General features: G+C 52.4%; 8 protein-coding genes across 8 annotated transcripts, besides 11 other annotated features; all 8 read right to left on the bottom strand.

The window, feature by feature from the left end:
* On the bottom strand, positions 1-303 carry Tco025E_07346 (uncharacterized protein; the record flags this gene model as incomplete). Its single annotated transcript, XM_029374212.1, has 1 exon — positions 1-303. A coding segment is annotated over one exon (303 nt), but the record flags the coding sequence as incomplete, so codon positions are not given.
* Positions 304-749: 446 nt separating this feature from the next.
* Tco025E_07347 (endonuclease V) lies at positions 750-1778 on the bottom strand (the record flags this gene model as incomplete). The annotated part of the gene is made up of 1 exon (XM_029374213.1): positions 750-1778. One exon carries the CDS (start codon positions 1776-1778, stop codon positions 750-752), a length of 1029 nt encoding a protein of 342 aa, XP_029225674.1.
* A 20-nt stretch (positions 1779-1798) lies between these two features.
* Positions 1799-1831: a sequence feature (A-rich).
* Positions 1832-1921: 90 nt separating this feature from the next.
* Positions 1922-1944: a microsatellite.
* Positions 1945-1988: 44 nt separating this feature from the next.
* Positions 1989-2039: a sequence feature (A-rich).
* A 349-nt stretch (positions 2040-2388) lies between these two features.
* On the bottom strand, positions 2389-3519 carry Tco025E_07348 (glucokinase 1; the record flags this gene model as incomplete). The annotated part of the gene is made up of 1 exon (XM_029374214.1): positions 2389-3519. One exon carries the CDS (start codon positions 3517-3519, stop codon positions 2389-2391), a length of 1131 nt encoding a protein of 376 aa, XP_029225675.1.
* A 125-nt stretch (positions 3520-3644) lies between these two features.
* Positions 3645-3663: a microsatellite.
* Positions 3664-3899: 236 nt separating this feature from the next.
* Positions 3900-4859, bottom strand: Tco025E_07349 (putative kinteoplast poly(A) polymerase complex 1 subunit; the record flags this gene model as incomplete). The annotated part of the gene is made up of 1 exon (XM_029374215.1): positions 3900-4859. One exon carries the CDS (start codon positions 4857-4859, stop codon positions 3900-3902), a length of 960 nt encoding a protein of 319 aa, XP_029225676.1.
* Positions 4860-4943: 84 nt separating this feature from the next.
* Positions 4944-4970: a microsatellite.
* Positions 4971-5141: 171 nt separating this feature from the next.
* Positions 5142-5161: a microsatellite.
* A 336-nt stretch (positions 5162-5497) lies between these two features.
* Positions 5498-5568: a sequence feature (A-rich).
* Positions 5569-5843: 275 nt separating this feature from the next.
* On the bottom strand, positions 5844-6860 carry Tco025E_07350 (uncharacterized protein; the record flags this gene model as incomplete). The annotated part of the gene is made up of 1 exon (XM_029374216.1): positions 5844-6860. The coding sequence occupies one exon, from the start codon at positions 6858-6860 to the stop codon at positions 5844-5846; it is 1017 nt and encodes a 338-aa protein (XP_029225677.1).
* A 189-nt stretch (positions 6861-7049) lies between these two features.
* Positions 7050-7083: a microsatellite.
* A 169-nt stretch (positions 7084-7252) lies between these two features.
* Positions 7253-7274: a microsatellite.
* Positions 7275-7680: 406 nt separating this feature from the next.
* Tco025E_07351 (Bardet-Biedl syndrome 4 protein) lies at positions 7681-9117 on the bottom strand (the record flags this gene model as incomplete). The annotated part of the gene is made up of 1 exon (XM_029374217.1): positions 7681-9117. The coding sequence occupies one exon, from the start codon at positions 9115-9117 to the stop codon at positions 7681-7683; it is 1437 nt and encodes a 478-aa protein (XP_029225678.1).
* Positions 9118-9515: 398 nt separating this feature from the next.
* Positions 9516-10478, bottom strand: Tco025E_07352 (uncharacterized protein; the record flags this gene model as incomplete). The annotated part of the gene is made up of 1 exon (XM_029374218.1): positions 9516-10478. The coding sequence occupies one exon, from the start codon at positions 10476-10478 to the stop codon at positions 9516-9518; it is 963 nt and encodes a 320-aa protein (XP_029225679.1).
* Positions 10479-10673: 195 nt separating this feature from the next.
* Positions 10674-10692: a microsatellite.
* A 388-nt stretch (positions 10693-11080) lies between these two features.
* Positions 11081-11128: a microsatellite.
* Positions 11129-11404: 276 nt separating this feature from the next.
* Tco025E_07353 (guanylate kinase) lies at positions 11405-12127 on the bottom strand (the record flags this gene model as incomplete). The annotated part of the gene is made up of 1 exon (XM_029374219.1): positions 11405-12127. The coding sequence occupies one exon, from the start codon at positions 12125-12127 to the stop codon at positions 11405-11407; it is 723 nt and encodes a 240-aa protein (XP_029225680.1).
* Between the last annotated feature and the right edge of the window lie 343 nt (positions 12128-12470).

The following is a 12470-nucleotide window of genomic DNA, read 5'->3' on the forward strand; positions in this document are numbered from 1 at the left end:
GCCAACTGACGGCGACGGAACGACACACACCGCCGTGGCCCTCGTTTCCCCGGCGAGGCAGTTCTTTTCCGCCCATCGCGGCCTGCGATCAAGACACGCCATTGAAAGCCACGCAATGCCCCATAACCCACAGCGGAGTCCGCCACGACCGGCAGCCCTGCCAAGGCGCCGAGCATTAAAAGCAATGGGCAGGGGAAACGCCTGAACAAGGCCTTGCCATGTCCGCCTGCACGGAGTAAAAGAGGAAGAAAAAGAAACGGTCTGGCTCACGGCGCCCAACACACCAGTGCAAATGAGTTGCATGGCTAACTGGCAAGCGCATCAGCAAACAAATTCACAAGGAACTCCGCAATGGCCGGGGCTGCTGAAAACTGACGAAGTGGCAGTCTTCAGCGGGGCCCACGACCACTGCACCCCCGTGCGCACGGTGTGACGACAGGGTTTCATGATGAGAAAAAAAACTAAAAGGTAAGAAACAGTTGAGTGTCTTTAGTAATTAAAAAAGACCGTTGATGCTTCACTGTAATCATCCTGCAGGAAGGAATGGCTCACTCACTTTATCGAACTCAATTGGGCGCACTTTTTTTTCGCCCATCAGAGTGCTTTAGAAGAAAAGGCTTGACTCGTAGGCTAACGAAAGACAGATGCCTTCATGTTTTCCCACAGCACTCGCGAAAAGATATGCGCATACACCTTGGCATTTATGTTGCAGCAAAACCGTCACGTTCCCACAAGCCCCGCTTTTGTCTTTACTTCAGATTCATCCGTCGAACGTAGTCGCGTGAACTGAGATCCGCGGCGCGAATGGGCTCAGGGACGCGGTGCCTACACATGGAGAGCACCAATGCAGCTGCTTCGGCGTATCCGACACGGTGACCAGGGGAGATGAAGATGGGCTTCCTGACGCCGGGGTTTGTTGTGGCCGCGTAGCCCCACAGCGCGCCACTCCGCCCAATCATCGGCTTCACGAGCGGTGCCGAAGTCGTCGTAGCTCCGCACGCACCATCGTCGTTGGCCGCAAAGAGGAGATGCATTGATTCACGCGTCATACCGTCGACAGCCATGAAGCTTTTAGCACAGCCAATCGTAGGGAGATCCAAAGTAACACCCAGGTGACTGGCGAGTCCGCAGCGAAGCGGGTGCTGCACTCCGCAGCCGTCCACGAGGAGAAGCTGTGGATAAAGAGATCCCGTCTCCTCCTCGCAAGACTCGCCCCTAACCTTATTGATCAACTCCACAAGTGGCCCAACCTCGCGAAAGGCTAGAAAACCGGGTATGTACGGCTCCGTTACCTCGCATTGATGGAAGTATGTGTGACACAGCCGCAGGGTTGGGTACTCCATGATAACTAGACAGGCCACCGCGAGAGTTGTCCCCTTCATAAAAGAAATATCAACTCCACCCACGTACCGCAACGGCCAGAGGGACGAAAGCAACGCGGTTTTCCGACGTTCGGCGTCACGCCGCAACTGCGGCCCAAGTACCGTTGTCGCATCAAATTCATCTAGCAGGCTTTGTGGAAGCGCAAAGGTGGGAGTGAACGAGTTTGCCTCCTCTGCGTCCCCTTCTGTGTACTGCTCTAGCATTCCTACGGTGCGTGGTACACAAACACGTGCCGCCAGCTGCTGCTGAACACTCGCCCACAGCACCCGCTTTTCCGCGATGTCGACGTGCCCCGGGTTTGATCCGGTTATGCCTGTCATCGAGGAAGTGAAGCCGTGAGCGGCGTCCACGTCACCATTCAGGGGTGGGAAAGAGACCTTTTTCGATTGCCCCATTGAAAGCGACAAGGAATGGAAAAGGAAGAGAGAAATAATGAAAGAAAGCAAAGTCACCGTCGTTTCTGCCGATGCTCTACAAGGAGTCACCTTTTTTTTTTTTTATTGTTCTGGAGGGTTATAAAAGGGACGGTCGTTGGATGACTCACACACACACACACATACAGCTTGCCGTTTTCCATGCGCTCCCTCGTACCCACGTCTTCAGAGAAAAGAAGGAAAAACAAAACAAAACAAAAAAACAAAAAAACAAAAAAACAACACATTGATGTTCTTTGTTCGCTCCAACACCCCCTCCACTCACACAGACACACTTAAGTGCAGGATGCGGTGTCTTCAGTCCCCTTCCCCCTCAGACCATATACAAATAACAAAAACAGAAAAAAACCTAAAGGAGGAAAGGAAGAAGATATAAGTACCAACTCCCAATTCCAATAAAGAATCACCGTGAATGGGTAAGTGACAGGTGGGCACACGGCGCCAATTTGTTGTTTTACTTCTATTCCACTCTCTTACCTATTATTTAAAAATATTTTTTTTTTGTGTAAATAGTGCGATTTGGTGTCACCCACACCTAAATGTCTCTGGGAGGCTGCGGTCCTTGTCGCGACTACAGTTTCGCCAGCTGAGTTTTCTTCGCGGTGAAGTTATGGCCGCACTGGTAGCAGCCAATCAGGTTCAGGTTTAACAGCTTCTTCTGGCGCAGGTAAGTCACGCGGCTCTGAAAGCCAAAGCGCTCCATCTCGTGGTTGAGTGCCTCACGACGGAGCTCCTTCAAGTTCTCTGGATTTTCGAAGAAGAACTTGTTGTTCACGACATTGTCCCCGATGATGACAATGGTGAGGGGCACAAAGGCCATGCTTGCCTCGCTGCCAACGCGCATCAGGTACGCGTTGAACTTCTTCAAAGCCTTACAGGCGGCTGCGTCACCCTCACTTGCAAGCTTCGCAATCTCTGCGGCTGAGAGCGGAGGCTTGAGTCCACCCACCGCCTGCCTGTAGTGAAACTCCAGCCCGGCCCCGCTCACCATGTTCTCAAAGCTGGGAAGACGCTTCAGCTCTGCCCTGAGGGTCTCAATGTAGTCGATGTCTTTCCGCATTGAGAGAGTCTGCGAGCCAAGCTCCAGTGGAAGAACGACGTACTGCTGGCCCATGGGGTTATAGTGGATGAGGGAGGAGCCAAGTCCAGTGCCAGGCGCCAGTACAACGCAGCGACCACGGCCAAGAACGGACCCCGCAGCCTGCCGCTCACACGCGCGCCACTGGCTGCCTTCCCACATCAGTTCAAAGTACTCCGGGAAGATGTGTGCGTCACTGACAGCCAAAACACCGAATCCGCCCGCTTCGAGGTCGTTAAGAATGGCACTGCGGCCAGGCGGAAAAAGTGCAGTCGGGTAGTCTGACAGGCGCGCAAGCCCCTTCAGATTGTTAAAGGGTCCACCCACAGCACCATTCGTGACAGGACCAGGCACGTTGATCGCGCCCGCCGTCACACGTGCAATAATCGAGGCAGGCATCACTTCAAGGATCTCTTTAAAGAATTTCAAAAGCTCCGCAATGTCCTTGCTTTTCATGCGGTACCGCGTGATGGCGATACAGAACGAATCGTCCTTGTTGTGGCGCGCGAAACCCAAGCGTGCGCTCGTCCCGCCAACGTCACCAACGAAGATGAGCGGAACATTCCACTCGGGGGTCATGAGCTCCTCGCGGAGTTTTTGAATGCCGACTTCAACAAGATACATTTTTGCTTATATTAGTGTATTTGCGTACAAGGTTTTATATTTGGGGTTTATCGAATCACAATGAGCTGCCGCGCAATGACGGGAGTACAGGAAACAAGGCTAAAGCAAGAGAGAGAAAGAGAGAAATATATATATATATATATAAACGCGATAATTTAACACGAATAGAAGACACCACATACCTAGAGCGTACTAAAAGCTGCACATACATACAATGCCGTATAATGCAGGCATTAGAATTTAGATGAACAAAAGGGCAGCTGCAGAGAGACAAACGACATCCCTTCCTGAGATACCGCAACAGCAACAACGACAACGACAATGAGAGTTCCACGCCATGACTCTGAATGCCGCTTGAGAGTGACGGGGGGGGGGGGGGCTCACACCTTTTTGATGCCCAAGGTAGGGTTGGAGAATCCCATCCGCTTCGTAGACGTGGAGGAGTACAAGTTGTGGAACTTCTTCTTCATGCCCTTCGTCGACATAAGACCCGGAACCGTCGGGTTCTTTATGGAACGCTCCACATCCGCCGTGTACGACGCATTGTTGCGGTGCATAGAGATGGACTGGTTCTCCGGGGCGTAAAATTGTTCCTGCTGCTTCTGCTCTGCCGTCGTGGCGCTTCCACCGCGAGCACCCGTCGACGCATCCTTCTGCAACGCATCCAGCTCCTTGAAGTACCGTCGAATGCGGTCTGTCTGAACCCAATTGTAGGCAAAGTGCTCCATCGTGTGCTTCGTTGAGTACGTCGTAGGATCGTAGTTCTCTTGATACGCCTTTGGCCGGAACTTCTGCGAGCGGAACCAGAACGGATTGCCAAAACGCGGGTAAAGGCCGATTCGTATGGCTTGTGCCTTTGCCAGGCGAAGCTTCACAACAGCCTCCGGGTTGAGTGGAAGAATATCTGCAGGGTACATGTGCCCTGTGCGGGTTAGGAAGCGAGAGATGGTGGCCGGATTCTTGTAGTTTAGTTTCATGTACACTTCCGGTGAGGGGCGTTGCATCCCCTGCGGGTCCTTATCTTCAATGTCAAAAGGCTGGGCGTTTCTAAACTGCTGCAGGGCAACGTCACCCACCGTCTCCCCTGTGCGCCAACGGGTGAGATTTGTAAGCAGCTGCTCGTCGGGAAACCGGTGATAGTGCAGCTGCACCTGCTGACCGAAAAGCCAACCCTCGCGTCCACGCTTACGCCCTCTGTAGGCCGGTTTATCATGCGGCTCGACGTGGTAGGGCGCCGCGTCTTGCTTGGTAAGGAGGTTAATGTACTCGTTCCAGGGCTGACGGCAGATCGCAAACTGCGCCATGGCGTTCGCGTACACCGACCCGCCCACGCGATTCATCTCTCAGCGCAACTCTCACGCCGCCTCTCCCACGGCGGCTACTTTACACCACTGCCCCCTGCAGCAGCAACAACGACAACAACAACGACGACGACGACGACGACGACGACGGCGGCGGGGTTGTTGTTTGTTTGATTAACCTTTTTGTTGTTTTGTCTTTGCCCTCCTTATACTAATCAACAAACACACTTTATGCCACAAATGACGAAGAGCACATACGGTGGATGATCAGATGATGAGTTAATACAGGGAAATCGTGCCAACAGAAACTTAGACACACGTTATATATATATATATATATACCACGCCATGCCTTGCACTACAATGCGCCCTTTGCCTCTCCACTTGCATCCGCTCAGGCGGATGCACACAACAGACATGCGACAACACCATCAGTAATTGCTACCAAAATAGATACGGGCATACATTGCTTGCGTAACTTATCTGTTTAACTCCAAGCAAGATTGTGGGGAAAAACCGGGGTCAGAATTCATCTTTTTTTTCTTTTTTGGTAATAAGCGGGAGCGAGAAAGAGACACCCACCCACCCAACACAGACCGACTCCATAGGCGAAGCTAAAGCGCCGTAATGTTAAAAATCGTCTAGGAAAAAGAAGATGTGGGAAGGCACAATCCCCAAAAAAAGAAAGTAATGAAGGAACAACAACGACAAAAACAAAAAACAAAAAACAAAAAACAGTTACATCAACCGACCGCGGGTGTGCCACCCAAACAACCCCTCTTTTGCGTCGCTCACTGCACACGTGCAGGTAAAAACAACAATAACAACAACGGATTAATACATAAGCTACTTGCGGACCATGATCCCCTCTAGCCCCCGCTTGGTGCCCTACAACGTGATAAACGAAACTCTAGGGGGAAGGTAAGATGCGTGGATCCTCCATACACGCAAAAGCGCATAGACACACGTAAAAGGACACACATTCCTACACATATACGGGCATTTCATACAACTTGGATTCATCTATTGCTTCTTTTTCTCATTGGTGTCCTCAGTGGCAGAGACGTCTGCCTTGTTCTCCTTTGGGGAAGCTTCATCATTCTCCGTTACTCCCAGCGGAGTCGCATCGTCACCATCATCGCCGTTAGCGTCAGCGTCAGCATCAGCGTCAGCATCATCACCGTTAGGAGCTGCTGCTGCTGCTGCAGCAACAGCCTCTCTGGCGGCCGCTAGCTGCGGCAGTGTGTACTCCGCCAGCATGGCAATGAGGCCCTCCATTTGCTTCTGCACGAGTTCCTGTCCTTGTTCCATGTATTTATCGTCAATCTTTTGCAGCAACTGCAGCGATGAAATGGAGTCAGTGCGCATCGACACAACATCCTCAGAGGCGGATCGAAGCAGGCGCAGGCCGACCACCATCATGCTGGAACCAAAGAAGGAGAAAATAAAGAGACCCTGGACATCCCTGAACCAGTCCACACTGAGAAGCATCATAAGGTCCGAGTAAAGCTCAAACCAAGGGTCAAGGGAAGCTTTAGCGGCAGCGGCGGTGTCATCCATAGCGTTACTTGGGGAAACCAAAATATTTTTCAGCCACCCTCGAGTCATCGCCTCCATCATGACACGCGACCCTATAAAGACAAAGAGCACAGATGTTGCAAGCAAGCACTTTAGGATAATCACAAAAGAGGTACGTCGACGCGCGGCTCGGCGCGATGCTTGACTCAACTCCCGAGAGTGTAGTTCCTGCAGAATGAGAGGATGATGGCGCATCTGCTGCAAGAGGCGCCGCAGCACCCTCCACTCATTCATCATCGTTACGCAGAAATATAATAGCAGGACGATGAAGGACAAAACGAGCGGAACCGTGAAGCAGGAGATAAAATACATGACGTACGACCCACCGTAATGGCTATCCAGCGCATCTATTAGGGCAGCCCGGGCGTCGCTAAACGAACTTTCATCGGTGTAGCAGGAGCTGCGGTCAACTTCTTCGCGAAGTCGAGCAATTTCCTCGCGGAGCAGCGAGGCCGCATCCATTTTCTGAGAGGAGTGTCGACTCAATTTATACAATACAGTCCCTGTAGGTTAAATGGCCGATCCTTCTTTTCGATTATTTTTCCCCTTGCTTCTTTCTCCTGTGGCTTTTATTTTTTGTTGCTTTCCTACAATAGTAAGTTTGCCTCTTTTTTTTTTACCCCTAAGCTTTGCCGGTGTGTGTTCTTCCCCAATAATAATAATAATAATATATATATATATATATCCTTCTGTTTATCCCTCGGCCCAATGAGTAATGGCCGTGCTACTGGCAATGCGGCCAGAGGCTTTGCTGGCGTAGTGAAAGCGCGAAGGAGGTTTTGTTCCAGTGGTCAAGGGGCGAGGGCGAGGGCGAAGCAATAAAGTTGAGTGGAGCCACCACGCAACAAAATAAAATATATATATATATATATATATGAGAAGCGGGGGGGGGGCATGAGGTAAGAGAAAGGTCGGTACGGCACATGCGCAGACACATACACAGAGAGGGAAGGCGAAAGTGGCACCAGATGCGGGAAATCAAAATAGAAAAGGAAAGTGGCGCGGTGGCGCGCGAAAAGCCCGGCGACCAGAGGCCCGCTGAAGCCACGCAGATAGTGAAGGCTACCGCAAGGGAAAGCGGTTTCTCCCTCATCCAACAATTCCCCCCACTCCACTCCACTCCAGACGGCTGCATCTCTCTCGTCTCGTCTGGCCCTCCGGCATGCCGGTTTCTTGTCATTCTCGGTTTGTCGCTGTGTTGCTTCGCTCCCTTCCCCATCTGACCTGTTCCAACCTTCATTTTTTTTGTTGTTGTCCTTTTCCCTTTCTTCACTTCACACCTTCATTCGTTTGGAGCCTCGGCTGTATCGCCTGCTGCCTCGCCGGGGCCAATTAGCCGCTCCATGAGAAGTTTTGTCATGCGTGGGACCGCCAGTCCCAAAGCTTGCTGCTGGGCCTCAGGCAGTTCATGCCAGAGCTGCGTGAATTGGGCAAGTTGTTTCCGCGCCTCCTCCTCCCGCCCGCAGTTCAGCAGTGTAATGCAGCAGTTCAGCGAGATGAGTGGGTCCTGTTCTAAGGAAAGCGCACGCGCGTAGGCCGCACATGCGTTATCAACATCGTTCATGAGGGCAAGGCAAACCCCAAGGTGCATAAAGGCAGGGGCGTATGTCCCATGAAGGTACGTTGAGGCGGAAAGGTAGTGAAACGCCGAGGCGTATTGCTTCAGATGCAGAAACACCAGCCCCACGTTGTACGCAATTCGCCACTCCAAGGGCGCCAAGGCAACCGCCTTGCGCAAACACGCAACAGCGGCGTGCATATTTTGCTCAGCGAAAAAACACATTCCAACGTTGCTCCATAAAAGCGCAGAATGTGGCAGCTTCGCCACGGCTACGCGATATTTGTTCAAGGCCACACTAAAGTCCCCGTTGTTTTGCATGACGCTGGCAGCCGCCATAATAGCTGTGGGGTTGGATGAGTTTAGGGTGAGACACTTGCCGAGGTAGTGGAAAGCCTGCGGGGGATTGTCCACCTGCAGGTACAACAGCCCCAGCGCTGTCAGAAGTTGCACATTGTCGGGAGACGTTTGCAAGAATTCCTCGTAGAGTTTAATGGCCCTGGGGTAATCCCTCTGCAGCACCAACACCTTACCCAGCTGCAGCATGGTACAGTCGTGTCGCTGGACAGCGAGGGACCTTACAAACGCCATCTCCGCACCCTGGTAGTCTTTAAGGTACATGTAACACATCCCAATACTATACTGAATAACCCAGTCATCGCCGACGCCGTTGACCTCGCGTACACGCTGCGCCTCGTGAAACATGTCAATCGCCGCGCGGTGCTCCCCGAGAAAAAAGAGCGCCTGACCAACCTGTCTCTGATTTGCCGGATTCTGCGGATTGATCAGCATGGCAGTCTGGAAAAGGTTGAGGGACTCCGTCAGCTCCCCAGTCCGTCTCTTGAGAAGTCCCTTGACGTACAACGCATACTCGCAAACTCCCTCGCTCTCATGCAGCTGCGCCTCTATCACGCTGAGGCAATCTACATATTCTTGACGCACGTATAATTGGTGAATGAGCCAATTACGGCGCTCACGAATGTCAAGGAGGGACGCAGCCATCGACATCATCACCGGGGAGGCGGGAGCGGCAGTCGCGGTGGTGGTGGACAAGGACGACAGTGCCCTTGTGAGGTTTTGTTCCAACGCACCGCTGTTGCCGGCGTTGTCGGCGGGGACTTCACGGGAGTGGGATGCGGTGCCCGCCGCTCCCTCCTCCATGCGTCGAACAACAGAGGCCGTGTATGCGTACGCGTACGTGTCCACCCCTTTCCTCCCTTCGCCGCCCCTACCGCCCAGCCCAACGCTAAACTTTATGTATCTGCACCCCACTGCGAAAGAGAAACGGCCCCGCAATGGAAAGTAACACAAAAAAGAGGCAGAGACTGAAATAAACACTCCTTTCGCAAAGTCGGAGAGGGAAAAGACAAAGACGCACTATGGACTTTTTTTTTACTTTCCCTCTTGGGCTTTTGACTGCCAGCAACTCCATTTTTCTTTTGTTTTGTTTGTTTGCTGCCTTTTCGTTTCATCTGGCTGTTTCTTGGCAGACGCACGCAGCCCTTACACAGAAAAAAAACACGCACACTAAAAGCCGTCCTAATGCCCACCACCTCTCATCACTCTCTCTCTCTCTCCGTCGGTGCGCCTGCAACAGCGCATTCGCTCTCCGTAGGGAAGGCCCGCAAGAGCGCCACCCAATCCAAGTCGGAAACGGGCAACAAGGTCGAGCTGTAGGCGCTGCAGAGTGCCTCGATCACATTTCCTCCCAACTCCTTCCCTGAGGGAAGGGCTGGCCTCGTGGCGACATAGTTGAAAATGAGCAGTACGTCACGGAGAAAACTCTCCAGCGCGGCGCGTTCAGGCGGCACCGCCTCAGAAGACAGCAATAAGTTGGCCGCCGCCAGTGCACTTTGCGGTGACGTCTCCGCCTCCCCATGCGCCGAGAGGACGCCGTAGAGGGTGCGTGCAATTAAGAAGTCCCGCTCCGTCTGCGTAAGCTCTAGACGGACCTTTTCCACCAACAACATAATCAGATCCCTGCTCGAGGCGCAGCAAAGACTTGCCTTGTACGCATTTGCGAGCGCCTCACATGACACCTCTCCGTCGCCCTCCGTTTGCTTGGCGAGAAGCATGTAAGCACGAGTGAGTTCCTCTTTAAGAAGCTTAACGAAATCTAGAGAATATATTTCGTCCGTGTGGTCCTGAAGGTTTCTGCCAGCTCGCCACCAGCCGAGTGCGTCTACGAGGAACTGCACATATGCGCGGCACCACGCCACCGAGGCTTCTTCCTCTGGGACGCTCTTAATGCAGCTTAGGATGGCACGCACTAGCCGGAAGCCAGCAGGGTCACCATTGTGCCCAAACTCCCTCAGTGTTGAAAATAGTTCGACAGACAACTCAGAAACAGCCTCCGCGCAACGGAAAGGCACAATTGCCTGCTCAAATGCGTCAATAAACATGGCGTGCGTCGCCGCTTCATCGCGGAGTCGAAGCTTGCGTTGAAGCGCCGCCTTGAACGCCTGGAGCCCACTGTACGCGTCGCCATCTTGACAAGCCTTGAGCAGCAGGTTCACAGCCATTGACTGAGAAGAGATAAAGAATAGCAGAGACCCTTCTAAAGCACACAGTGAGTTTAAGCTTGTATTGGGCGCGGGCAAGCATGCGTGTGGGGAAAGAGCAAAGAAGGAACGCGCAACGAATGCCACATGCCTATTTCATTCCCTGATCATCACATCAACTGAGACGCACTCTTACTCACGCAGTCTAGCACACACATCTATATATATATATATAATCCGACCCATCAACAGGCAACAGAACGTAAAAACAAGCATAAACAATTGGTTCAAAGGAGTTTGTGCGTTGTTGTTTCTGTTCGCCGTTGCGTCTTTGCGTGCGTGTGTGGGTGGGTGTGTGGGCGGGTGAGCTTTCAAAGGCTTACCTTTTGCGCAATATGTACAGTAATAAGTTGGAGGCGGGCACGCTGATTTAATTGGGGTTGCCCCCCCCCCCCCAGTAAAGAACAAGAACAATGAGTAAGGCTTCCCGCCCCACCACACCCAACACCCATAGCAGAGAGAGAAAGAGACGAGGAGGCAAATAAAAATACTATCCTCTCTTAATTTCACTCAGACCACACACAGCGCACGGCACGAACTGTCACTCTCACAGCCCACTTATCTTATTTTTTTTAATTTTAATTATTATTATTATTATTATTATTTTCATTGCAATAAACCGCAATCCTTCGTTACGGCCATGCGAGCACAGTGGATTCCCTCAGTAGGCAGAGGGCCGGCGTTTGCCCTGCCCTGCCCTGCCCAATCCCTCGTTACTGCGCCCGGCCCCAGAGCCGGCGCGAAGCAACTTTTAAACGCATTACGTACCTCATCGGCTTATTTCCATTCTGCCATCTTTTTGTGCGTTGTCTTTACTCGCGCCCATGTCGCCTCACCGCCCACGCAATAAAAAAAATATATATATATTCCCCTGCCCTTATCCCTGCCTAGAGCCTGCAGGCGTTTTGCAACACGCTCCTCCCCACAAATGCGCGCAGCTCCGCCTCGCAGGTGTCCAGGGAAGAGTTCATAAGCACGCAGCTAAAAAAATCCGGATGCGCCGCGCACCACTCCAGCAACTTCTCACCCGCACGGAGACGTCTCTGCAGCGACGCACCGGATTCCGAGCCCCGCCGACGCAGGCGCTCTTTAAGTATATCCATACTGGGCAGTTTCACCAGTACGACCTGAACCCGCAGCGGTGCCGCCTGAGGACGGCTGCCGCCGTGAGCAAAACTGTCGCAGTAACGTTTAATATTGATGGCTCCTGTGATGTCGGTGTCCAGCACCACAATTTTCTTTTCAGAAAGAATGCGGTGGAGCTCTCGTTTGGAGGTGCCATAGTAATCTGCGTCATCCTCTGCAGGCACGACGCCGCCCCCTCCACTACCACTCTCGTTTCTGGCGTTCGCCTGGTATTTTGGACCGGAAAAACTAAAGACCCTGTTGTACTCCACAAACTCCTCGTGGTGAATCATGTGTTTGAAGGCCTCCCTCGACACAAAGTGGTAGTGGTCTCCCTCGACCTCGCCGCCCCGCGGCTTGCGTGTTGTGTGACTCGTGCAGAAGCCAAAATGTTGTGGCCAAATCCGTAGTAAGTGCGCAATCAGCGTCGACTTCCCTCCCCCGCTCGGGCCCACAAAAATCAAAAGATCCGTCAGAGGTTGCATGCAGCAGGGACACGGTAAGATGCAGAGTGATAGCCAAGAAGAAGAATCCCAAGGCGACAACGACGCAGAAAGCGGACGAGACAGGGGGGAAAAAAAAGACAGTTAATAAATGAAACCAAGTCACCACAAAAAAAAACCTAGTAATATGCGACGGGACACACTACAAGAGAGGTGGGCTAAACGAAGCGGTTGCCTGATGTGCTTCCCGCCGCTCTTCCCTTCCTTCTTTCAGTGCCGTAAAACTTCAATAGCAACAACAAGTCACACAGACAGAGAGAAAAAGAGTGGGAAGTATGCACACCGAAGCACATGCACCCAAGCAAAGAGCAGTCAGTACTGTCAT

The sequence above is a fragment of the Trypanosoma conorhini genome, assembly GCF_003719485.1.
Source record: "Trypanosoma conorhini strain 025E chromosome Unknown Tco_14.4_contig_00561, whole genome shotgun sequence".
Taxonomy (NCBI): Eukaryota; Euglenozoa; class Kinetoplastea; order Trypanosomatida; family Trypanosomatidae; genus Trypanosoma; species Trypanosoma conorhini.